Consider the following 26,672-nt stretch of genomic DNA (forward strand, 5'->3'; position numbering starts at 1 on the left):
ACATCACAGTCTACCTTAAAATTATATTATGCCATGTCATGCATAGTGTGAACCTTTCAAGAATTTACTTACTTCCATTTCTTCCATCCTGTTTTTTTTGTATTATTGTCCTACATTTTACTTCTATGAAATATATTAACTCCACAACACATTGTTACTGTTTTATTTTAAACAGTCTTTTTTTAAAAATAAACTTTGTTGACGTCTAATTTACATATATTTAAATTTTAGTTGTTTTATGGTGTTTGATGAGTTTTGGCAAATGTATAATACTCTGCGTAGTTTGTTGAGACTGGAGTATTTTACCCAGCATAGTACCTTTGAGATTCATCAATGCTATATCGGTTCATTCCTTTATAATGTTATACAGAATTCCATTGTATAGATGCAGCACAGTTTGTTTTTACATTTACCTGTTCAAGGATGTTTGGGTTTTTCCCAGTTTTTATTGATTATGAATAAAGCTGCTATAAGCATTGTGTACGAGTTTTGGTGTGAATGTAAGTTTTCACTTTGATAATGTAAACAATTAGGGGTACAATTGCTTTGGTTTTGTGATAGGTTGTCTTAATTGTCTTAATAACCAAATGGTACTTAGTTGTCATATTGTGTTCCAGAGTGACTCTCATTTTCTATTCTGAACAGCATTGTATGAGAGTTCCAGCTATTCTGTATCTCTGCATCATTAGCACTTGGTATTGTCAGATTTAAAAAATTTCATGACCTTTGAGGGCATTATGCTAATTAAGTCAGAGAAAGAGAAATACTACAGTGATATCACTGTATGTGGAATCCTTTAAAGAAGTTGAACCCATAGAAGTGGAAAGTAGATTTGTGTTTACTGGGGGAGTTGTTGGTCAAAAGGTACAAATTTACAGTATTCATAAGATGGGTAAGTTCTGGGGATCTAATATATAGTATGGTGATTATAGTTAACAGTGCTGTATTGTATGCTTGTAAGTTGTTTAGAGAGTAGGTCCTAAATGTTTTCACCACACACACACAAAGGTAACTTATTTGAGTAGATAGATGTGCTACCTCTAACCTATTGTAATCATTTTGTGATTATCAAATCATCACATTGTACATCTTAAACTTGCACAATATGTCAGTTATATGTCTTTAAAGCTGGAAAAAAGTTTTAGCCAGTCAGAGCCATAGGTATGTAGTGGTATCTTGTTGTTTTAGTTGATCTCTGAGGCTTTATAATAGATCTTAAAATTGGGTCACGTGAGTCTTCCAACTTTATTTTTCAAAATTGTTTTGGTTACTGTTTCTTTGTTTTCACATATGAATTATACAGTCAGTTCATCTGTATCTACAAAACTGCTGGGATTTTGATTGGTATTGCATTTAAATCTATACATTAATTTGGGGAGAGTACTCATTTTAATGATACTGAGTCTTCAAATTTATGAACAATATCTGCACTTATTTGGGTCTCTGAATTTTTTAATTAGTGTTTTGTGGTTTTCAGTGTATGGATTCTGCTGTACATACTTTGTTAGAATTATACTTACATATTTCATATTTTTGAGCTGTTATAAATAGTATTTTTTGTTTCCAATTACTCATTGTTAGTGTATAGAAATACAATTTATTTTTTGTATGTTGATCTTGTATGCTGTAACCTTGCTAAAACTCCCTTACTTGTAATCAGGTGTCCTGGATTTTTTGGGTTAAGGAGGCATTTAAAAATGAAGTAAAATGTTTTACAGTTACATGTGTAGCTACAATTTCTGGCATTTTCATTCTGTGTTCTGTGGCAAGACTTTCATCAGTATAAATTCCCTTCTGCCTGAGAATTTATTTTTAACATTTCTTAGACTGTAGGTTGCTGGTGTTGAATTCTTTCAGCTTTTGTATATCTGAGAAAGTGTACTTTCACTTTTTTTGGAAAGCTATTTTTCCTGAGTATGGAATTGTAGGTTGACAAATTTTCCTTTCAGTAGCTAAAAAGATCTTCTTCCACTTTATCCCAGCTTGTATTGATTCAGGCAGGAATATTTCCCATACCTGTGTTGCAGCCTTAAAAGTCTTTCTAGGCAGTAAGATAAGGGTTTGCATCCTTTGTTTTGCTTTTCTCAAGGATTACTGTCATGCGTAGTCTGATATCTGTTGTCTGAAAACCTGTTTCGCACTATTTTCTCTCTGGTTATTTCATTTGGGAGTAAATTTGATCTGTTTCACTGCATTTTGCCTGGAAGCAGAAGTGCAAAGAAAATAATTTTAAATCTCAAAATTCCTTAGTCATTACAGTAATTCAAATGTATGTTTTGTGTGGAGATGCTAGATTTAAGTTTTCTCCTGAGACTTAGTGGGGTGATATTTATCCACTAATGTAGAATACAAATTCAAATATGAGCTTACTAGAGACTTAAGCTAAGTTGAAGTGGTATTTTGGATAGTCATTTTTCATATTTCATAAGAAATTATTTTAAATGAGTAGTTAGTGTTAAGGCAGTCTTCTTTTAAATTCAGAATTTTGGTAAAATAAGCTTTTAGATCTGGTTTTTCAGATGATCTTTTTCAAATTAGTAGAGCAGATTGTTAAAAGATCCACTAACAATGGGAGATACCTGAATTTCCTTGATACTTACTACTTTTATTCTTTTTTTAAATTCTTGAGTTAAAAACCTTTCAAGTCATGATTGGAAAAAATTACAGTTATTATAGGCTGAACAGGGTTACCTTCTAGTGGTTTAATAAACACGAGTCCCTGTGAAGTTTCTAAGGAGTTGGTAATGTAGCTGTTTGTCCCGTGATCTTACTAATCAGAAAATAATTTGATCATGTTTTGCTTTATTGCTCATTGTTGCAATTTGTATGTAGATTACAGTGGCAGATCAGATTTTCCCCAGTGGTTTTTTTTTTTTTTTTGAGTACTTCTTTCACTAATTCTTAGGAGTTTCATCTTTCTGAATATGAATGCTTTGTCACTGTATGTGTTGAAAGTATATGTTTTCCCAGTCTGTGATTTGCCCTTATATTTGCATTTGTTTGTTTCTCTAATTAAGTGAAGCCCCAGTTGTTGTAGTCGAATTAATCTACAAACTTTTTTTTCATGACTTCCTTTTTTTCTTTTAAAGTAATCCTACCCTATCCTGATGCCAAAGGCATTTTGCTGTGTTTTCTTTTTAAAGGTTTAAATAGTTTTGCCTTTAACATTTAGGTCTTTAATCCATCTGGAATAGAGTTTTATTTGTAGGTATATGAATCTAATACCATCTGGTTTTTTTTTTCTCTCCTTAGAAGTAACTTTTTGGCTAGGTTATTGTTTGTCCCATTTGTTACAGGTTTCCATAGATAAGAAGATGTATTTCTGAGCTCTTTATTTTGTTGCTAAATATTTGTATTTATGCATCAGTTTTCTTCATTTTTGTATCTTTATTGTAATTCATGGTGCCTGTACAGTGCAAACTTTCTTTGGTTTTATTTGTGTAATACTTTTTTAGTTACATCTTTTTGATATTTTAGATGTAAATCACATAAATCTGGATAAAAAATCTGTTGACTATCTTTTATTATTACCTAGTATATTTATTCCATTTATATTTTTTGTGATTAAAGTACTGCATTAAACAGCATTCATTTTGATAATCCACATATTGATCAACCGCTTTGCTTTGCGTTTTTTTTCCTTTACATGTTTAGTGACTTTTTTTTTTGATATAAAGTCTTACAAAAGGTTTCACATGAGCAACACTGTGGCTATTAAATTCACCCATATTATCAAGTACACCCTGACCCCCACCCCATTACAGTCACTGTCCATCAACATAGTAAGATGATATAGAGTCATTACTTGTCTTCTCTGTGCTATACTGCCTTCCCAGTGACCCCCCTACATTATATGTGCTAACCATAATGCCTCTTAAACCCCTCCTCCCTCCCTCTCTACCCACCCTTTCACCCCCTTCACTTTGGTAACCGCTAGTCCTTTCATGGAATCTGTGAGTCTGCTGTTGTTTTGTTTCTTCAATTTTCCTTCATTGTTATACTCCACATATGAGTGAAATAATTTGGTACTTGTCTTTCTCTGCCTGGCTTATTTCACTGAGCATAATGCCCTCTAGCTCTATCCATGTTGTTGCAAATGGTAGGATTTGTTTTCTTCTTATGACTGAATAATATTCCATTGTGTATATGTACCACATCTTCTTTATCCATTCATCTACTGATGGACATTTAGGTTGTTTCCATGTCTTGGCTATTGTAAATAGTGCTGCAATAAAAATGGGGGTGTGTCTGTCTTTTTGAATCTGGGATCTTGTTTTCTTTGGCTAAATTCCTAGGAGTGGAATTCCTGGGGCAAATGGTATTTTCTATTTTTAGTTTTTTGAGGAACCTCCATATTGCTTTCCACAATGGCTGAACTAATTTACATCCCAGCAACAGTGTAGGAGGGTTCCCCTTTCTCCACATCCTAACCAGCAGTTGTTGTCTTTTCTATGTTGCCCATCCTAACTGGTGTGCGGTGATATCTCATTGTGGTTTTAATTTGCATTTCTCTAATGATTAGTGATGTGGAGCATCCTTTCATGTGCCTGTTGGCCATCTGAATTTCTTCCTTGGAGAAGTGTCTGTTCAGACCCTCTGCCCACTTTTTAATTGGCTTATTTGCTTTTTGGGTGTTGAGGCATATGAGTTCTTTATACACTGTGATGTTAACCCCTTATCAGATAACGTTGTTTACAAATATATTCTCCCATACTGTAGGATACCTTTTTGTTCTGCTGATGGCGTCCTTTGCTGTACAGAAGCTTTTTAGTTTGATGTAGTTCCATTTGCTTATTTTTGCTTTTGTTTCCCTTGGCTGAGGAGATGTGTTCAGAAAAAATTGGTAATATTTATATTCAAGAGATTTTTGCCTATGTTTTCTTGTAGGGTTTATGGTTTCATGACTTACATTCAGGTCCTTGATCCATTTTGAATTTACTTTTGTGTATGGGGTTAGACAATGATCCAGTTTCATTCTCTTACATGTAGCTGTACAGTTTAGCCAACAGCAGTTGCTGAAGAGGCTGTCATTTTAATTGGCTGTGTATGTTTGGGTTTATATCAGAGCTCGCTGTTCTGTTCCATTGATCTATGGGTTGGTCTGTTCTTGTGCCAGTACCAGTTATTCATGTGTTTTGATTACTGTGGCTTTGTAGTAGAGCGTAAAGTCACTTTATTCTTCCTTCTCAGGATTGCTTTGGCTATTTAGGGTCTTTTGTGTTTCCATATGAATTTTAGAACTATTTGTTCTAGATCATTGAAGAAAACTATTGGAATTTGATAGGGATTGCATTGACTCTGTAGATTGCTTTAGGCAGGATGACCATTTTGATGATATTAATTCTTCCTATCCATGAGCACAGGATGTATTTCCGTTTATTGGTATCTTCTTTAATTTATCTCATGAGTGTCTTGTAGTTTTCAGGGTATAGGTCTTTCACTTCCTTGGTAAGGTTTATTCCTAGGTATTTTACTCTCTTTGATGCAATTATAAATGAAATTGTTTTCCTGATTTCTCTTTCTGCTAGTTCATCATTAGTGTATAGGAATGCCACAGATTTCTGTGTATTAATTTTGTATCCTGCAACTTTGTATCCTGAATTCAGATAGTAGATCTAGTAGTTTCGGAGTGGAGTCTTTAGGGTTTTTTATGTACAATATTATGTCATCTGCAAACAGGGACAGTTTAACTTCTTCCTTGCCAATCTGGATACCTTGTACTTCTTTGTGTTCTCTGATTGCCGTGGCTAGGACCTCCAGTTCTGTGTTGAATAAAAGTGGGGAGATTGGGCATCCTTGTCTTGTTCCCGATCTTAAGGAAAAGCTTTCAGCTTCTTGCTGTTCAGTATGATGTTGGCTGTGGGTTTGTCATATATGGCCTTTATTATGTTGAGGTACTTGCCCTCTATACTTGTATTGTTGAGAGTTTTTATCATAAATGGATTTTGAATTTTGTCAAATGCTTTTTCATCATCTATGGAGAAGGTCATGTGATTTTGGTCCTCTTTGTTGATGTTGATGTTGTGTGTGTATGATGTTGATGGATTTTCTAATATTGTACCATCCTTGCATCCCTGGAATAAATCCCACTTGATCATGATGGATGATCTTTTTGATATATTTTTTAATTCGGTTTGCTAATATTTTGTTGAGGATTTTTGCATGTGTTCATCAGGGATATTGGTCTGTAATTTTCTTTTTTTGTGATTTCCTTGCCTGTTTTGGTATTAGAGTGATGCTGGCCTCATGGAATGAGTTTGGAAGTATTCCCTCCTCTTCTATTTTCTGGAAAACTTCGAGAATGGTTATTAGGTCTTCTCGAAATGTTTGTTAAATTTTAGTGGTAAAGCCATCTGGTCCAGGAGTTTTGTTCTTAGGTAGTTTTTTGATTACCAGTTCAATTTCATTGCTGGTATTTGGTCTGTTCAGAATTTCTGTGTCTTCCTGGGTCAGCCTTGGAAGGTTACATTTTTTTAGAGAGTTGTCCATTTTTCTAGGTTATCCAATTTGTTAGCATGTAATTTTTCATAGTATTCTCTAATAGTCCTTTGTTTTACTGTGGTGTCTAGTGATTTTTCCTTTCTCATTTATGATTTCGTTTATGTGTGTAGACTCTTTTTTTCTTGATCAGTCTGGCTAAGCATCTATTTCGTTTATTTTCTCAAAGAACCAGCTCCTTGTTTCATTAATTATTTCTATTGTTTTATTCTCAGTTTAATTTATTTCTGCTCTGATCTTTATTATGGCCCTCCTTCTACTGACTTAGGGCCTCATTTGTTGTTCTTTTTCTGCTTTCATTAATTCTGAGTTTAGACTGTTCATTTGGGATTGTTCTTCTTTCTGGAGGTAAGCCTGTATTGCTATATACTTTCCTCTTAGAACTGCCTTTGCTGTGTCCCACAGATTTGGGTGTGTTGAGTTGTTGTTTTCATTTGTCTCCATATAGTGCTTGAATTCTATTTTTATTTGGTCATTGACCCATTCATTATTTAGGAGCATGTTGTTAAGCCTCCATTTGTTTGTGGGCATTGTTTTGTTTTCTTTGCATAATTTATTTCTGGTTTCTTACCTTTGTGGTATGAGAAGCTGGTTGGTGCAATTTCAGTATTTCTGAGTTTCCTGAGGCGCTTTTTGTGTCCTAGTTTGTGATCTATTCTGGAAAGTGTTCTATGTGCACTTGAGAGGAATGTGTATTCTTCTGCTTTTGGGTGGAATATTATGTAGATGCCTGTTAGGTTCATCTGTTCTAATATGTTGTTCAGCGCCTCTGTCTCTTCACCTGTTTTCTGTCAGGTTGATCTGTCCTTTGGAGTGAGTGGTGTGTTGAAATCTTAAATGAGTGCATTGCATTCTGTTTCCCCCTTTAATTCTGTTAGTATTTGTTTCACTTATGTAGGGGCTCCTGTATTGGGTGCATAGATATTTATAATGGTTTTATCCTCTTGTTGGACTGACCCCTTTATCATTTTGTAATATTCTTCTTTGTCTCTTGTTACTTTCTTTGTTTGTAATTCTGTTTTGTCTGATAGAAGTATTCCAACTCCTGCTCTTTTCTCCCTCTTATTTGCATGAAATATCTTTTTCCATCCCTTCACTTTTAGTCTGTGTATATCTTTGGGTTTGAAGTGAGTCTCTTGTGGGCAGCATGTAGTCGGGTCTTGTCTTTTTATCTATGCTGTAAGTGTATGTCTTTTGATTGGTGCATTCAGACCATTTACATTTAGGATGATTATTGATAGATACGTACTTTTTGCCATTGCAGACTTTTTAGATTTGTGGTTGCAAAAGTTTGAAGGGCAGCCTCTTTACTATCTAACAGTCTGACTTTACTTGCTTATTATGTTATTTCTAACACAATCTAAAGGTTCATTTTATTTTCTTCCCTCCTCCATTCTTTATATATTAGGCGTCATATTCTATACTCTTTGTGTATTCCTTGGCTGACTTTGTGCATAGCTGATTTAATTTTGTATTTGCTTGGTAATTAATTGGTCTTCTTCCTTTACTGTGGTTTTATTTTCTCTGTTTACAGGTATTTAGCCTTAGGAGAACTTCCATCTATAACAGTCCCTCCAAAACACACTGTAGAGACATTTTGTGGGAGGTAAATTCCCTCAACTTTTCCTCATCTGGAAATTGTTTAATCCCTGCTTCAAATTAAGTGAATATCTTTCTGGATAGAGTATTCTTGGTTTGCGGTCCTTCTGTTTCATTGCATTCAATATATCATGCCACTGCCTTCTGGCCTGTAAGGTTTCTGTTTAGAAGTGTGATGATAGCCTGATGGGTTTTCCTTTGTATGTGATCTTTTTATCTCTCTCTGGCTACTTTTAATGCTCTATCCTTGTCCTTGATCTTTGCCATTTTTATTTTTATATGTCTTGGTGTTTTCTTCCTTGGGTCTTTTGTGTTGGGAAATGTGTGCACTTCCATGGCCTGAGAGACTGTCTTCTTCCCCAAATTGGGTAGGTTTTCAACAATTATTTCCCCAAAGAGACTTTCCATCCCTTTTTCTTTCTTTTAGTTCTGGTACCCCTATAATGCAAATATTGCTGTGTTTGGATTGTTCACACAGTTCTCTTAATATTCTTTTAGTCCCAGCGATCCTTTTTTCTTTGTGCCTCAGCTTCTTTGTATTCCTGTTCTCTAGTTTTCTGTTTCATTTACTGTCTCCTCTACCTCTTCTAGTCTGCTTTTAAATCCCTCCATTGTGTGTTTCATTTCAGATACTGTATTTTTCAAAGTTTCTCTCTTGAAGTCATCCCTGAGATCTTGAATTTTTTTTCTATATCTCCCTGAGCATGCTTGTGATTTCTATTTTGAAATCTTTATCACGAAGATTGGTGATTTCAGTTTCACTTAGCCCTCTTTCTAGTGTTTGAGGGATTTTGAGTTGTATCAGGTTCCTTTGTCAATGATTACTATGGAATAACTTTGTGTAGTTGGCACCGTCTAGTGCCCAGAAGCTCTCCTCTCTGGAGTTGCCCAGTCTCTGGAGTGATGGTGGGGATTGCTCAAGTCACCAGTGTCTACCAGGAGTAAAGAGCTCTTTCCTGCTTCCCTGTCGCAGTGCCTGCCTCCACTGCCAGTGTCAGTGGGCCGAGTGCTCAGGGAGGGGAGCCTCTATGTTACTCCCTTGTAGCTGCTGTAGGTGGTTCCACTGTCCGGTTGTCCTGGCGTGATGGCAGGGCTGCAGGTTTACGAAGCAGTGCTGCTGGGAGGAAGGAGTGGCAGGCTGTGTATTGCGATGGTGGCTCTCAGCGCTACATTGCCATCCAGGGGTATGGAGCCATGAAGCTCCTGAATGTTTCCAACCTTCTGGGTTGAGTGTGCTGGGATTATTTTGTCCACTTGTCTTTTCTCCTGAGCAGCAAGCTGTGTAATCCTTGTCCCTTTAGTAGCCCTCTCAATGTTGGGAAGTCATTCAAAGTGCCTGCCTTTATTTTGTCTGGGACCAGCCAGTTGTGAGTATCTGTTCCCCACAAGTGGCTGGAACCTCAGTCTCTCCGAGTATTCCACCCGTCTTTGGTTTCCAGCACCTCTGATCTCTAGAGCACCATGTAATGTGGGTTCGTGCTCCCAGAGTAGATCTCCAGGGGTAGGTATTTAGCAGTCCTGGGCTTCTTCTCCCTCACCGCTCTGTTTCTCTTCCTCCCACTGGTGAGCTGGGGTAGGGGGAGGGCTTGGGTCCCACCAGCTGGTGGCGTTGCTACTTTGCCCTTTTCCATGATGTCTTCTCTTTTCCCTGGATTTAGTCCATCTGTTGCAGTCTTCTTTCCTGTTACTCTTTCAGGATTAGTTGTATTTGCTGTATTTTCATGTTATATGTGGTTTTGGGTGGAGGTTTCTGCCTCTCTTCTTATGCCGTCATCTTGTTTAATACTCTAACTGATTTTGAATATGAAGAATTTATTTTCTTTGAAGCTGTAGAAATTCTTTTAGGCCAGATATGTGATAGTAGTGTGTTTGGTTTGGGCCTATACTGTGGATTATTATTAATTGAGGACTATGTATAGTTCAATTCTGGCTTGAAGTTTATGTGTTCTACTCAGGTAGAGTGAATTCACTTTTGGTTACAAATACTGAGATCTTCACTCATTGCTGTTTTGGAATGGGCAGCTTTTCCCTATACTTGAAGACCAGTTCTAAAATATAATGTAAGTTATTATTTTATTATCTTGCTTTAGTTTACACTTATGTTGAAGGTGTAGCCCATTGAGGTCTCAGTATTATGGGAGGGCCTATCTAATTTGTCTTCTCTTCTTGGGTGAACCCAGGCTTTGTGTTCTTTCTCCTGAATGAGTCTTCCAGACCCAACACTCATGTTTACACAGGCTTCCAAATGTCCACAGTTGCAAAGGCTACTTCACTATTCTTAAGTTCTCCCTCCGGGACCTCTGCCCATTCTGTTTTTTACTAGGTTAAGTTCACACTAAGAACCTTGAGTTTTTCCCACTGCCTCTGTGTTTTGTCTGTCATTTTGTTTTCAGTAAAGTGGTTGTCCAGGTTGCCTGAAGTAGAACTGCTTTCCAACCCTTTTAATTTCATTTTATGGCATGCATGGAAAAAAGATTTTTGTACTAATTACTGGGAGAAACTGTAGAAGGTCCTTAACACTGGCAATGGTACATAAACAAAGGGCTCTGACTGAGAGGTTCAGGCTGCCCTGGCGTGATGTCTGTTTTTCGCCTGGCAGCTTCAGAGTCTGAAGCTATCTCTGTCTCAGCACTCCTGTTATCCATTCCCAGTATATTTGTTAGAAAACTGGATGTACAATATAAACTCAGAAGCAGAGCTGTATACATTTATGTAAGATTTTTAGTTCGTGAGAAAGGGGATAATTACAGATTCTGAATCATGTTGAGCCAGTACAGAATTGCACAGGAAAGAAAAATGTAATTAGGTTCTCTCTGTACAAGAGAGGAAAATACTAGAGGATGTTTATCAGGTCAGGGACTGTGGATTTTCTAATTCTGAATATAACATATATACTGTAAAGGAAGTGGTAGTTGGTTTTGGGAACATAGGGAACCTTTTACATGAAAAGCTCTAAAGAATTCATTGGGAAAAGATATTCTGTAACAATATTATATATAAAAATCTTTTATATAAATAGTTCCTGACAAATCATTTAGGAGAAAACTGTTCATCATCCCATAGAGAAATGTGTAAAATCTGTTAACAGATTGATCGTTAATGAAACTAGTAACAAGCTTACCTAATAAATATTTGGAAAAAAGTAATCAAAAAACTAAAAATGAACACTGCTGGTGGAAGATTACTTAGTTCACCTTTGCTGGTGGGATTGTCAAAGTTTAAATTGTGCTTTTCATTCTACTCTACAGAATAAAGAAAATACAAATTGGCTTATTTATAATAGTAGTAGTAAAAACCTGGTTAACAACCAGATATTCTTCAGAGTAAACAAATCACGGTTTAACTGTTCCGTAAAATGCTGTACATATGTTAATTTTGATGTAGATCTGTATGTTTGACATGGTAAGCAGTTAACAATATATTACATGAAAGAAATAGTTTATAAAACTGCATGCTAAGGTTTGTACTATTTATATATGTGCATAGAGAAAAGTCTGAAAGGGTATATTTGGACTGATTAAAAATAATTTTTTAAGCACTATATCTGGGGAGGGGCCTTTACTATGCTGCAGATCCTCTAGTTTTAGGAAAGTTCATTTATTTAGTAAATAAATCTAAGTGCTTGCTACATATTAGAAGTGGTAGAGTTGAAAGCAGCTTATTTTCAGTGGAGCTCATGCTCATAAATGTAATGTCTTCCCCCCTCCCCCAATGAAGTACTTGTTCCTTCCTTTTTTGGAGCACTTATTATTTCAGAAATGTGTGTAAGGCAAATGAATACATATTTTGCTATCAAAGATATTAATTTGGATTGCATACATTATGGCAAGCATACAGGTTGTAGCGGGAATAATAAATAGTCTTTTAAAAATAATTTTGTTGTAGATGGCTTTTTTCTGTTTCTGTGTTTTTGTAACTCTGAATTAAATGTGTACACCTGAAATAACAGTAAGGATGATTGCTTGTAAGATTGTCTTGTCTACCTTTAGATAAATAATAGACCCTGTGGAGTAGCAAGCAAATGAGGTAAATAAAATAGGGTATAACAGGATTACTCCGGGTTTTATTCAAAGAAGTCATTATGCTGAAGTCCTCACATATTCTCCTTATCTCCAGATTTTAAATATACATTATTTTTTAGATTACTCAAGTTTAATTAACATGCTTAATTTTAGTGAGGCTTTATAAAAAATGTACTTGACTATACCCCTCTGCACAATGTTACATTTAGCATGATATTGAGAAAATAATTTGGAAAACAGCTTAGTTCTTTTGATACAACAACTTTTAAAAAATTTAATGTTGGCCCTGGGTGTGTGTATATGAGTGTATGCTAATGTAGAATTCATTAGTTAGTTTGGCTACATGTGTCAACAATAATGGCTTTAGAGTTAGTAATAAACTAGCAACTTGTCTGTTGAGGGATTGCAGATTAGTTTGTTTTGTTACAGCTGTATTTGGCATTTCTTTGCCAAATATATTAAAGGGAGAAAAACAACATTAGATAAACTAAGGAGATATAATTCTGAAGATACAAAGAAGGTGAAACTGTTTAATATTTTCCATAAATGTATGTTTACATATATGCATGTGTGTTTGTGTATGGGTATGTATTATATATATTACACATTGTATGCTTATTTCCTGGAAGCCCAAGGAATCTTTTAGACATGGAGCTCAGAATTGTATCCTAAGTAAGAAGTATCCTTTCTAGCTCCCACTAATGTAGCTTTTAGTAATTTATGCTTTAATTATTTGCATTTATATGATCCAAAGATGACCCATTTAAGTTTCCCTCCTTTCTGATTGAACTGAATTCAACTTTTAGGAATTAATGGGCAGGACTGCATGCTTGTTTTTATTATATTCAGCCTCAAAAGCTTTGACTCATTGAAAACCATCAGGGTGTTTAAATTGACATTTATTTCCTCTTCCATTTGCATTCACCTGGTTACTTCAAGTAATCTTCTAAATTTAAAAAAATCGTTTGTTGAAAAGTTGCTTATATTTAACAGTTCTAAAATAATTAACAAGTGTTATATTTTAGCTAGGCACTGACTAGGTCATAAAAGTCTTGAATGCTTAACATTACACAAATAAATTAGTTACATGTCTGTGTTCATGAGCTCTAAATCTTACCTGTCAAGGTTTAGAAATAGATGGTAATGATAATACTATTATTCTGGATAACTGACTTCTCAAATAATAAAAATAAAGCAGATACTGAGCACGAATTATGTTGAATATTGTGGAAAATGGAAGTTATAGTGCCATTTAAGCCTTCTACCAGCTGGGAGGATCTTAGTTTACTTTCCTTGGATTCTAATATTGAATGATTAACTGTTTATTTTCATTCTTACTGTTTTTTTCCAGGAGGTAGTAAGGATTATAGGAGTGTAGGCCATTAACTGTAAACAACTACAGGATGTGAAAGTGATTTTCGTGGAGGGTGTTGCACATCCCCAGTGCAAGATACTCCATTATTTTTATAGGCTTTTCATTTATAAACATAGGAAATTTTGCTTTCCTAATATTTAGCATATGGGTTGAATATTCAGTTGTTTTAAGCTTTAAAAATTATCTAGCTCTACACTGTCCATTACTCATGTGTATGTTTAAATTTAAATAATTAAAATGAAATAATTAAAAAATTTGATTGGTGACTTGCACTTGCCATATTTCAAGGGCTTAATAGCCCCTTGTGACTGGTGGATAGGGTGTTGGGCAGCCAGAATATAGAACACTTGTAATTGTAGAAACTACTGTATTGCAAGACGCTGATGTAGATACAAATGATTTTCATTCAGATTTCTGACAGTAAAAGTAAGATGAATCTTAGAGCAAAGCATAATATAATTCTTCAATGATTTTTATAAAGGTAGAAATGGTATAGGTTAATTATGAAAAATCTAGGAAATACAGAGAAGTGAAATGAACAAAATAAAAAGTTTCCAAATGGCCCAACTATAGGTTTTCTACTTTTAACATTTGTTTTATATTCTACTCCTTTTTCTCTGAATGTTTGTACAAATGCACACTTAATCTGTATGGGGATGATTTTACTTGTGTACATTTAAAATTATAGAAAAAGAACAGGAATATAAAAGTAACCTTTTTAATGGGAATTATTTTTGCTTTATAGAAGTTTACCTGAATTTTGTTCTAAACCTAAAGTAACTACATATCATTTATGTTTATAATTAGTCTTTTGACTACAAATATTATTACATAAATACAGTATTTCATTTTGGATTATTGTATGAATTTAAGTATTGGAAACTATCCCCAGTTATTTATTTTCCTTTAAATGCTCTTTAAGAATTGTTAGTATTTGCCTGTACTAGTATCAGCATTTACCTCAAACACTTCAAATAAATTCATGAAGTTTCACTGTAAAGTGGTGACACAAGGTGCTTGGAAACTTTTTTCTTCTTTTTTGTTGATCTTCATCTTGTTTAATATTTGGTTCAGCATCATTTTTGACCACCACCAACATTAGTTGCTTAGGTGCATGCTGGCTTTGTTGGAAATTACTATGAATTTGTTAATCAAGCCTGAGTGTATGGGTAGGTGAATTTAAAATCAGACTGTTCTGGTTTTTACCTGGTGTTAAGTTCCATGATGATCACAGTTATGTATAACATTTAATTTAGATGTGTTCCTCTGTTTTTTTTTTTTTGAGAGGGCATCTCTCATATTTATTGATCATATGATTGTTAACAATAAAATTCTGTATAGGGGACTCATGCACAATCATTAATCAACCCCATGCCTAATTCTCAACAGTCTCCAATCTTCTGAAGCATAAAGAACAAGTTTTTACATGGTGAACAAGTTCTTACATATTGAATAAGTTCTTACATGGTGAACAGTGCAAGGGCAGTCATCACAGAAATTTTAGGTTTTGATCACGCATCATGAACTATAAACAATCAGGTCAATTATGATTATTCATTCGATTTTTATACTTGATTTATATGTGAATCCCACATTTCTCCCTTATTATTATTATTATTATTATTATTATTATTATTATTATTATTTTTAATAAAATGCTGAAGTGGTAGGTAGATGCAAGATAAAGGTAGAAAACATAGTTTAGTGCTGTAAGAGGGCAAACGTAGATGATCAGGTGTGTGCCTATATACTAAGTATTAATTCAAGCTAGACAAGGGCAACAAAACATCCACAGATGCAGAAGATTTCTCTCAAAACAGGGGGGGGTGAGGTTCTAAGCCTCACCTCTGTTGATCCCAATTTCTTACCTGATGGCCCCCCTGTGACTGTGCCTGTGGTAGGTTGTTCCTCCTTTGAGGAATCTTACCCGTCTCTGGCTAACCAGTCATCTTCCGGGGCCATACAGGGAAATGTAAAGTTGGCAAGTGAGAGAGAAGCAATATTGTTTGAAAAGGTTAGCTTTTTACTTTTTTGCAGATTTATGCCCTGTGGCTTCTATGCCCAGCATTTGTCTTGAGGTATCTTTACCACTTGGAAGAATTATGATACTTGGTAATTTCGATATGAGGCACGAATTCTACTTAGGGGTTGTAATTATGAAGAAAGAAGAGAAGCTATAGAAGTAGCAGACAGAAGAAAACATGGGAAGATTATTTCATTGACATATCTACTTGTACTGTAACATAAGCATGTATAGGTTTTAAATTACTAATGAAATTGCGTGCACACATTAACATAATAGGAATATGGCTACATAACCAAAGCAGACCTACGATTACCAGCCATATCCAGTGAAACCAAGACAACCAGTTAGGCACCCTAGGCATTTGTGAAAACTTATCAATGATATGATGGATATTGTCTAACTGAATTTGAATATTTTGAGAAAAATCAGACAAATTAAAACAACACATTCCTGGGAACTGTTCACATCCCATATGCTCTTTTAACAGTAGATAGTCTATAGTTGCAAGATTTTGGAGCACTGCAACTTGTGCTTCTCCTAATTCTTGGTTGAGTTCCAACAGTATAGATCCAGTCAAATTTGTTGTTTTAATGTATGCATAGGCCAGCTTAGATATCTCCTTCTTCATTCCAATGGCAAGTCCAGAAACAGGTGGGATGAATGCAGCTACAACTGCAACAGCACCAGGATCTTTGTTGAAGTTTTTTGATGATCATCTTCTGGAATGACTCTTACAGAGAATGTTGATGTTGGAAGTTCTTCTCATATCCTATCTTAATTTGTTTTCTGGGTAGCCAAATTAGGCTTCGAATCTCTGTATAAACACAAATAAACCCCCTGCCCACACTTTGATATGCCCTTTATACCATTGTGAAGAACCTATTGGAGATCAACACACAGGAACTGCCTTTTATTCTTTTTTCTTTTGTTTTTTTTTAAGAGAAAGGAATATTATCACAAAAATGTACTTCCATAGCTGATCATCTGACACCTTTTAAATGATCAAAATTAGGGATATTTAAAGCATGCATTAATCGGTGATTTGCAGTTAGTTTTATCCTATCAGGGAGTAACCCCCTTTTCTTTCTTTCTTTCTTTTTTTATCATTAATCTACAATTACATGAAGAACACTTATGTTTACTAGGCTCTCCCCTCTACCAGGTCCCCCCCCACAAACCCCCTTACAGTCACTGTCCATCAGCATAGCAAAATGTTGTATAATCACTACTTGTCTTCTCTGTGTTGTCCAGCCCTGCCCTTTCTCCCCCCCCCCCCATTATGCTTGCTAATCATAATACTCTCTTTCTTCTTTTCCCCCCTTATCCCTCCCTACCCACCCATCCTCCCCAGTCCCTTTCCCTTTGGTACCTGTTAGTCCATTCTTGGGTTCTGTGATTCTGCTCCTTCATTTTTTCCTTTGTTCTTATACTCCACAGATGAGTGAAATCATTTGGTATTTCTCTTTCTCTGCTTGACTTATTTCACTGAGCATAATACCCTCTAGCTCCATCCATGTTGTTGCAAATTCTAGGATTTGTTTTCTTCTTATGGCTGAGTAATATTCCATTGTGTATATGTACCACATCTTCTTTATCCATTCATCTACTGATGGACACTTAGTTTGCTTCCAATTCTTGGCTATTGTAAATAGTGCTGCGATAAACATAGGGCTGCATCTGTCTTTTTCAAACTTGAGTGCTGCATTCTTAGGGTAAATTCCTAGAAGTGGAATTCCTGGGTCAAATGGTAAGTCTATTTTGAGTGTTTTGAGGAACCTCCATACTGCTTTCCACAATGGTTGAACTAATTTACATTCCCACCAGCAGTGTAGGAGGGTTCCCCTTTCTCCACAACCTCGCCAACATTTGTTGTTTCTCTTTTGGATGACAGCCATCCTTACTGGTGTGAGGTGATACCTCATTGTGGTTTTAATTTGCATTTCTCTGATAATTAGCGATGTGGAGCATCTTTTCATGTGTCTGTTGGCCATGTGTATTTCTCTGCCCATTTTTTTATTGGATTATTTGTTTTTTGTTTGTTGAGGTAGGTGAGCTCTTTATATATTTTGGATGTCAAGCCTTTATTGGATCTGTCATTTACAAATATATTCTCCCATACTGTAGGGTACCTTTTTGTTCTATTGATGGTATCTTTTGCTGTACAGATGCTTTTCAGCTTAATATAGTCCTACTTGTTCATTTTTGTGGTTGTTTTCCTTGCCCGGGGAGATATGTTCAAGAAGAGGTCACTCATGTTTATGTCTAAGAGGTTTTTGCCTGTGTTTTTTTTCTAAGAGTTTTATGGTTTCATGACTTACATTCAGGTCTTTGATCCATTTTGAATTTACTTTTGTATATGGGGTTAGACAATGGTCCAGTTTCATTCTCCTACATGTAGCTGTCCAGTTTTGCCAGCACCAACTGTTGAAGAGACTGTCATTTCGCCATTGTATGTCCATGGCTCCTTTATCAAATATTAATTGACCATATATGTTTGGGTTAATGTCTGGAGTCTCTAATCTGTTCCACTGGTCTGTGGCTCTGTTCTTGTGCCAGTACCAAATTGTCTTGATTACTATGGCTTTGTAATAGAGCTTGAAATTGGGGAGTGAGATCCCCCCTACTTTATTCTTCTTTCTCAGGATTGCTTTGGCTATTCAGGGTCTTTGGTGTTTCCATATGAATTTTTGAACTATTTGTTCCAGTTCGTTGAAGAATGTTGCTGGTAATTTGATAGGGATTGCATCAAATCTGTATATTGCTTTGGGCAGGATGGCCATTTTGACGATATTAATTCTTCCTAGCCACGAGCATGGGATGAGTTTCCATTTGTTAGTGTCCCCTTTAATTTCCCTTAAGAGTGACTTGTAGTTTTCAGGGTATAGGTCTTTCACTTCTTTGGTTAGGTTTATTCCTAGGTATTTTATTCTTTTTGATACAATTGTGAATGGAATTGTTTTCCTGATTTCTGTTTCTGTTGGTTCATTGTTAGTATATAGGAAAGCCACAGATTTCTGTGTGTTGATTTTGTATCCTGCAACTTTGCTGTATTCCGATATCAGTTCTAGTAGTTTTGGAGTGGAGTCATTAGGGTATTTTATGTACAATATCATGTCATCTGCAAATAGTGACAGTTTAACTTCTTCTTTACCAATCTGTATTCCTTGTATTTCTTTGTTTGTGTGATTTCCATGGCAAGGACCTTCAGTGCCACATTGAATAACAGTGGGGAGAGTGGGCATCCCTGTCTTTTTTCCGATTTCATAGGAAAAGGTTTCAGCCTCTCGCTGATCAGTATAATATTGGCTGTGGGTTTAACATATATGGCCTTTATTATGTTGAAGTACTTGCCCTCTATACCCATTTTGCTGAGAGTTTTTCTCATGAATCGGTGTTGAATTTTGTCATGGTTTTTCAGCATCTATGGAGATGATCATGTGGTTTTTGTCCTTCTTTTGTTGATGTGGTGGATGATGTTGATGGATTTTCGAATGTTGTACCATCCTTGCATCCCTGGGATGAATCCCACTTGGTCATGGTGTATCATCCTTTTGATGTATTAGTATATAGGAAAGCCACAGATTTCTGTGTGTTGATTTTGTATCCTGCAACTTTGCTGTATTCCGATATCAGTTCTAGTAGTTTTGGAGTGGAGTCATTAGGGTATTTTATGTACAATATCATGTCATCTGCAAATAGTGACAGTTTAACTTCTTCTTTACCAATCTGGATTCCTTGTATTTCTTTGTTTGTGTGATTTCCATGGCAAGGACCTTCAGTGCCACATTGAATAACAGTGGGGAGAGTGGGCATCCCTGTCTTTTTTCCGATTTCATAGGAAAAGGTTTCAGCCTCTCGCTGATCAGTATAATATTGGCTGTGGGTTTAACATATATGGCCTTTATTATGTTGAAGTACTTGCCCTCTATACCCATTTTGCTGAGAGTTTTTCTCATGAATCGGTGTTGAATTTTGTCATGGTTTTTCAGCATCTATGGAGATGATCATGTGGTTTTTGTCCTTCTTTTGTTGATGTGGTGGATGATGTTGATGGATTTTCGAATGTTGTACCATCCTTGCATCCCTGGGATGAATCCCACTTGGTCATGGTGTATCATCCTTTTGATGTATTTTTGAATTCGGTTTACTAATATTAAGTATTTTTGCATCTACATTCATCAGGGATATTGGTCTGTAATTTTCTTTTTTGGGGGGGTCTTTGCCTGGTTTTGGTATTAGGGTGATGTTGGCTTCATAGAATGAGTTTGGGAGTATTCCCTCCTCTTCTATTTTTTGGAAAACTTTAAGGAGAATGGGTATTATGTCTTCTCTGTGTGTCTGATAAAATTCCGAGGAAATCTGTCTGGCCTGGGTGCTTTGTTCTTGGGTAGTTTTTGATTACCGTTTCAATTTCTTTGCTCGTAATTAGTTTGTTTAACTTTTGTGTTTCTTCCTTGGTCAGTGTTGGAAGGTTGTATTTTTCTAGGAAGTTGTCCATTTCTTCTAGGTTTTCCAGCTTGTTGGCATATAGGTTTTCATAGTAGTCTTCAATAAGTCTTTGTATTTCTGTGGAGTCCGTTGTGATTTTTCCATTCTCATTTCTGAATCTGTTGATTTGTGTTGATTCTCTTTTTCTCTTAATAAGTTTGGCTAGAGGCTTATCTATTTTGTTTATTTTCTCATAGAACCAGCTCTTGTTTTCATTGATTTTTGCTATTGTTTTATTCTTCTCAATTTTGTTTATTTCTTCTCTGATCTTTATTATGTCCCTTCTTCTGCTGACTTTAGGCCTCATTTGTTCTTCTTTTTCCAGTTTTCGATAATTGTGATGTTAGACTATTCATTTGGGATTGTTGTTCCTTCTTCAAGTGTGCCTTGATCGCTATATACTTTCCTCTTAAGACTGCTTTCCCTCCGTCCCACAGAACTTTGGGGCTTGTTTTTTGTCATTTGTTTCCATATATTCCTTGTTCTCTATTTTAATTTGTTCGTTGATCCATTGATTATTTAGGAGCGTGTTGTTAAGCCTCCATGTGTTTGTGAGCCTTTTTGTTTTCTTTGTAGAATTTATTTCTAGTTTTATGCCTTTGTGGTCTGAAAAGTTGTTTGGTAGAATTTCAATATTTTGGAATTTACTGAGGCTCATTTTGTGGGCTAGTATGTGGTCTATTCTGGAGAATGTTCCATGTGCACTTGAGAAGAATATATCCTGTTGCTTTTCGATGTAGAGTTCTGTAGATGTCTATTAGGTCCATCTCTTCTACTTTGTTGTTCAGTGCCTCCGTGTCCTTATTTATTTTCTGTCTAGTGGATCTGTCCTTTGGAGTGAATGGTGTGTTGAAGTCTCTTGAAATAAATGCATTACAGTCTATTTCCCCCTTTAGTTCTGTTAGTATTTGTTTCACATATGCTGGTGCTCCTGTGTTGGGTGCATACATATTTAGAATGGTTATATCCTCTTGTTGGACTGAGCCCTTTATCATTATGTAGTGTCCTTCTGTATCTCTTGTTACTTTCTTTGTTTTTAGGTCTATTTTGTCTGATATTAGTACTGCAACCCCTGCTTTCTTCTCTCTGTTGTTTGTCTGAAATATGTTTTTCCATCCCTTGGCTTTTAGTCTGTGCATGTCTTTGTGTTTGAGGTGAGTTTCTTGTAAGCAGCATATAGATGGGTCTTGCTTTTTTATCCATTCTATTACTCTGTGTCTTTTGATTGGTGCATTCAGTCCATTTACATTTAGAGTAACTATTGAAAGATATGTACTTATTGCCATTGCATGCTTTAGATTCGTGGTTACCAAAGGTTCAAGGTTAGCCTCTTTAGTATCTTACTGTCTAACTTAGCTTACTTATTGAGCTGTTATATACACTGTCTGTAGATTCTTTTCTTCTCTCCCTTCTTATTCCTCCTCCTCCATTCTTCATATGTTGGGTGTTTTGTTCTGTGCTCTTTCTAGGAGTGCTCCCATCTAGAGCAGTCCCTGTACGATGCCCTGTAGAGGTAGTTTGTTTTAGGCAAATTCCCTCAGCTTTTGCTTGTCTGGGAATTGTTTAATCCCTCCATCATATTTAAATGATAATTATGCTGGATACAGTTTCCTTGCTTCAAGCCCCTTCTGTTTCATTGCATTAAATATATCATGCCATTCTCTTCTGGCGTGTACGGTTTCTGTTGAGAAGTCTGATGATAGCCTGATGGGTTTTCCTTTATAGGTGACCTTTTTCTCTCTAGGTGCCTTTAAAACTGTTTCCTTGTCTTTGATCTTTGCCATTTTAATTATTATGTGTCTTGGTGTTGCTCTCCTTGCGTCCTTTCTGTTGGGAATTCTGTGTATTTCCGTGGTCTGTTCGATTATTTACTCCCCCAGTTTGGAAAGTTTTCAGCAATTATTTCTTCAAAGACACTTTCTATCCCTTTTTCTCTCTCTTCTTCTTCTGGTACCCCTATAATATGGATCTTGTTCCATTTGGATTGGTCACACAATTCTCTTAATATTGTTTCATTCCTGGAGATCCTTTTCTCTCTCTCTCTATGCCAGCTTCTATGCGTTCCTGTTCTCTGGTTTCTATTCAATCAATGGCCTCTTGCATCTTATCCATTCTGCTAATAAATCCTTCCAGAGTTTGTTTCACTTCTGTAATCTCTTTCCGGGCATCTGTAATATTCCTCCGGACTTCATCCCTTAGGTCTTGTATATTTCTCTGCATCTCTGTCAGCATGTTTATGATTTTTATTTCGAATTATTTTTCAGGAAGACTGGTTAGGTCTGTCTCCTTCTGAGGTGTTGACTATGTGATCTTGGTCTGCCTGTAATTTTCCCTTTTCATGGTGATAGAGTTTGCAGAGCTGGCACGAGTGACGGCTGGAAGAACTTTCCTTCTTGTTGGTTTGTGGCCTTCCTCTCCGTGGAGAACAGCTACCTCTAGTGGCTTGTGCTGGGCAGCTGCACGCAGAGAGTGCTTCTGATTCCTGCCTAGCTGCTATGGAGTTTATCTCCACTGTTACAGTGGGTGTGACTTGCCTCGGGCCGCTGTTCCGATATGGTGGAGCCGCGTTGGAGGGGGAGCGGCCAGGCGGCTATTTATCTCCGTGAGGGGCCTCTGTGTCCCCTGATGCCCAGGGGTTAGAGTGCCCAGAGATCCCAAGATTCCCTGCCACCTGTCTAAGTGTCCTGGGACGCTTCCGTCCGGTTTTGGAGTCCCTGTCTCTTTAAGACTTCCAAAAAGCACTTGCAAAAAAAAAAAAAAAAGCTGCTCGCTTTTCTTTGTTCCCAGGTGGCGTCTTCCGGGACCCACTCACAGGTCTTGCTGCCCTCTTTCCGTAGTATCCAGGACCCCACGCATGCACTGTGTCTGCACTCTGGTCTGGATGGCTGGGGCTGGGTGTTTAACAGTCTTGGATTCCCTCTCCTTTCCGGCTCCAACTCCTCTCCTCTTGCCAGGAGCTGGGGGGAGGGGCGCTTGGGTCCCGCCAGGCTGGGGCTTGTATCTTACCCCCTTTGCGAGGTGCTGGGTTCTCGCAGGTGTGGATGTGGTCTGGATGTTGTCCTGTGTCCTGTGGTCTCTATTCTAGGAAGAGTTGTCTTTGTTATATTTTCATAAATATATGTGGTTTTTGGAGATTTCCGCTGCTCTACTCACTCCGCCATCTTGGCTCCACCTATTCGTCTGTTTTATGGGAAATGGAAGATAAACAATAGATAATCATGGTACGGGCATCAAGGTATGGTGATAAGAGGAAGTAGATGATGTTGCCATCTTTTTGCTTAGATCATTAAAGAAAATTCCTTAATGTTTGTCTTTGATTCTTTTTCACCATGACCATATTTGCTTGTAAATTTAATGTTAATCAGCTATAAGGACTTAACAGGGGAGTAAGAAGTTTCTAAATATCTTACTAAAAGTTTAAGAAAAAAAGACAGTAACTATTTTAATGAATGCTTTAAAAAGTTGTATATTTTATTTAATATCAAATGAAGACTTGTCATACAGTAACCCAATAATTTTATGAATTTCTCAGATATTAAAGAGCACTGAAGTAAATTTTATTTTTGTATTCTAAGCATCTGCCAGACTGGATTATATATGACTTAAATAAAGAGGATCTTCAAATTTTATGCTTCCAAATTATAGTAATTTCTGAGACTTCAGTATAAAATTCAGACTCTTTAATTGTAGGGAAGCAGAATGATTAGTTTTCAGTGATTGTGATTTGGTATATATGCACATTTTAGATAGCTGTGAGTGGAATGGAGACAGTCCTTTTATAAGTGTTAGGCTTTAAGGATTGTAGAATCATTCCAGAATTTACCTTAAGATGGTTTCTCCAAAGTTGAGTAGTTAGTTGCTTTGCATAGGTAAATTTCAGGATACACATTTTGAAACTCTCCATCAAAGGCGTTATATTCCATAGAGGAAATATCAAGGCATTTCAAGTGGGTACTCTGCTCCACACCACATTTTCTAATCCCATCAAAAGCTTTTAAAGTGGTGATGAAGGACTTTTTGAAAATGGAAACTATTTTAGTTCCTTTCTTTGTGGGCACCAAACCTGGTAGCATACCCAGAGATTTGAAAAATCATACACATTTCTTTTCTTTAGTTGACTCCAGGACACATAACACATAACAGCATTGTAGAGTAAATTATTAGCAGGGAAATTTTGACAAAATTATTGGGGAACTTTAAACAATCTTGAAAGAGTTACGAGGTTTTTACTTATTTAAGGAGAAGGTAAAGAAAAAATTAAGTAAGCACTTATGGAGTATTAAGCAGTGTGTAAATCTTAGAGAAGGTCTCAATTTAAATCCTTTTGTCAGCCTTTTGAGTGTTACTAAAACTAAGAGTCAGAAAGGATAAATTCCCCAGGATCTGTAGCTAATGACAACTGAGATTGGTCAAACTCAACATTCTCCGGAGTTCTTTCCACCATTCATTGTCTCTTGTAGTCTCCTGGATTGCAAAAATGAATGATATTCTTGAAATGTGATGTTATATTTCTTTTCAGGGAAGAAACAGAATGAATACATATGTATGTATTGTAGTGGGGGTAAGATTAGGAAAAGAGTTATTAGAGTTGGTGGGCTTAATGTATATTAGGAGAAGTAAATTGAAAGGCAGTTTATGGTAGTTTAAATTGGTAGAGGTTATGGCAGAAAGTAGCTGTTCAGTGTAAATGGTAGCTATTATTATTGTTTATTAGCTATTTTATATTTTATATGTATTGTTACATATTTATTAGCTGGTATTATTACTGTGAGATTATGAATTCTCACGTAATTAAAGTTATTCCCATCTGTGGAAAAGATGGATATTGTTTATATCAACAGGGACCACAGTAATAACTTACATTTGCAACTTATGAATAAAGTTATGAAAGTGCTCCTATATTATCTTATTTGGCAAGGATTTCCATTTTATAGTAAGGAAAAGAACTTAGGTTGTAACTAGTGGCTGTTTTAATATGAAGGTATTTTGAAGAATGCTGCATTGGCTATGTCTGTGGTGATATGTTGGGTGATTAAATGGAGTGAAATACAGTGATTTGTTGGGTGAAATACAGTGATTTGTTGGGTGATTAAATGGAGGATTATATGCATTATGTCAGGAAGGAAATTAGTTTTAGGGTTTTGTCTTTCTCATAAATGTTTTTGTTTTTTCTAGGCTGTTCGCTGCTATGAATCTCTAATCTTAAAAGCTGAAGGAAAAGTGGAGTCTGATTTCTTTTGTCAATTAGGTCACTTCAACCTCTTATTGGAAGATTATCCAAAAGGTAATTTTTCCCCTTGTTAATTATGTTTTGATTTATATAATATTTAAAAGAATTTAAATTATACTCTGTAAAGGACATTACCATTTTTACTTCTAAGAAATTGTAAGCATATGAATATTCTAAACAATGAGAAAGAAAAGTGGGGTAGATGGAAATGTGAAAAGTTCATATATTCCATCTAAATCATCAGTAAGTTGGCCATTCAGTTAAACTTAAAAAAACCTACTTGTGCAATTCTGTTTTGTTCTGCCTTGTGAAAAATCTTTGTGCTTTAAAGGCTCTACCATAATAGAAAGTGAGCTATTGGTGAACACTGGAAAATCAGCATTTCTCTTCTTTATTCTGACTGTCAAACTACCACTTCAGCTAAAAAAATCTGAATGAAAATCTAATCTAGAACCATGTTATGTTATTGTAAAGGTAAATAATAAAGAGTGAGGACTACATACAAGCTTGAGCTTTGGATAAAACAAATATTCCTTTGAAAATTTTTACCTTTGAGAAATAAGTGAGTTAAGTAACTGAAGATAGTCCCCCCAAATATGTCCTTTTTGTGGTACCAAGCTGCTGATCCAATTACTCAGGAAGTTAAAAGCACCCCCTAATGCATTTTCTTTCACCCCTACTACCAAAGGCAAAATCATAGTCAAGAAAAACTTTGTGATTGTAAGCAAGAACATTTTAACTTTGGGATGATAGTAAACATCTTAATGTGACTGGATGGACATATTATGCTTGTTTCCCACAAGTGTGTTTAGGGGGCAGAACAACTGGTAGGTTGTTTCAGGGCTGAAGTGAATGATTGTTGGTATTTAATATTGACATTTCATTATGCTACTCTTGTGTTACCTCAAGTGAACACTTTGCTAATGAAAATGCAATTTTAGTTTGAGATAGGCTTAATCTATGGGATTTGAAGTTAGTTTTTCACTAGCTCATCGCTATTGTTTATAGCTCCATTACTATTAATAGATTATGTAAACATCCCTGAGTTTGTCTTCTAATCTGTAAAATAAGGAGTGGAGGGATTTTGGAATTGCTATGTGAAACTGGTTAGTACTTTGCAAAGTGGCTTCAGAGTAATAGGTATTAATAATTATTTAATGCTCTTACATATTTTAATTTTAATTAAAACTAGTAGCTTATTTAAAGGAAACTATTACACAGAAGAAACACAGACTTATGCACAATCTAATTTTTCAGTGCTGCTCCTTTTACTTGGAGAGCACACTAATTGGAGAGCGCATAAACAGATTCTCAGACTTGAAAATTAATTTTGCATATGTGCTACAAGTCCTTGCTGCCTGGTGGTCATTAAAGTATATATATTAGCTTTTAAAACTTTATTTAGTGTATGAGATTAGCTACATTTTCCATTTG

General features: G+C 35.9%; 1 protein-coding gene across 14 annotated transcripts in view; it reads left to right on the plus strand.

Annotated features, from left to right (window-relative positions):
• KDM6A (lysine demethylase 6A) overlaps positions 1-26,672 on the plus strand; it is a 258,308-nt gene that overhangs the window by 79,329 nt on the left and 152,307 nt on the right. For all 14 annotated transcript variants that reach the window (XM_073227682.1, XM_073227683.1, XM_073227685.1 and 11 more), the window contains one exon: positions 25,184-25,292. In XM_073227682.1, the coding sequence (XP_073083783.1) occupies positions 25,184-25,292 (109 nt within the window). The remainder of the gene's footprint in view (positions 1-25,183; positions 25,293-26,672) is intronic.

This window comes from Manis javanica, chromosome X, assembly GCF_040802235.1.
Source record: "Manis javanica isolate MJ-LG chromosome X, MJ_LKY, whole genome shotgun sequence".
In the NCBI taxonomy this organism is placed as follows: Eukaryota; Metazoa; Chordata; class Mammalia; order Pholidota; family Manidae; genus Manis; species Manis javanica.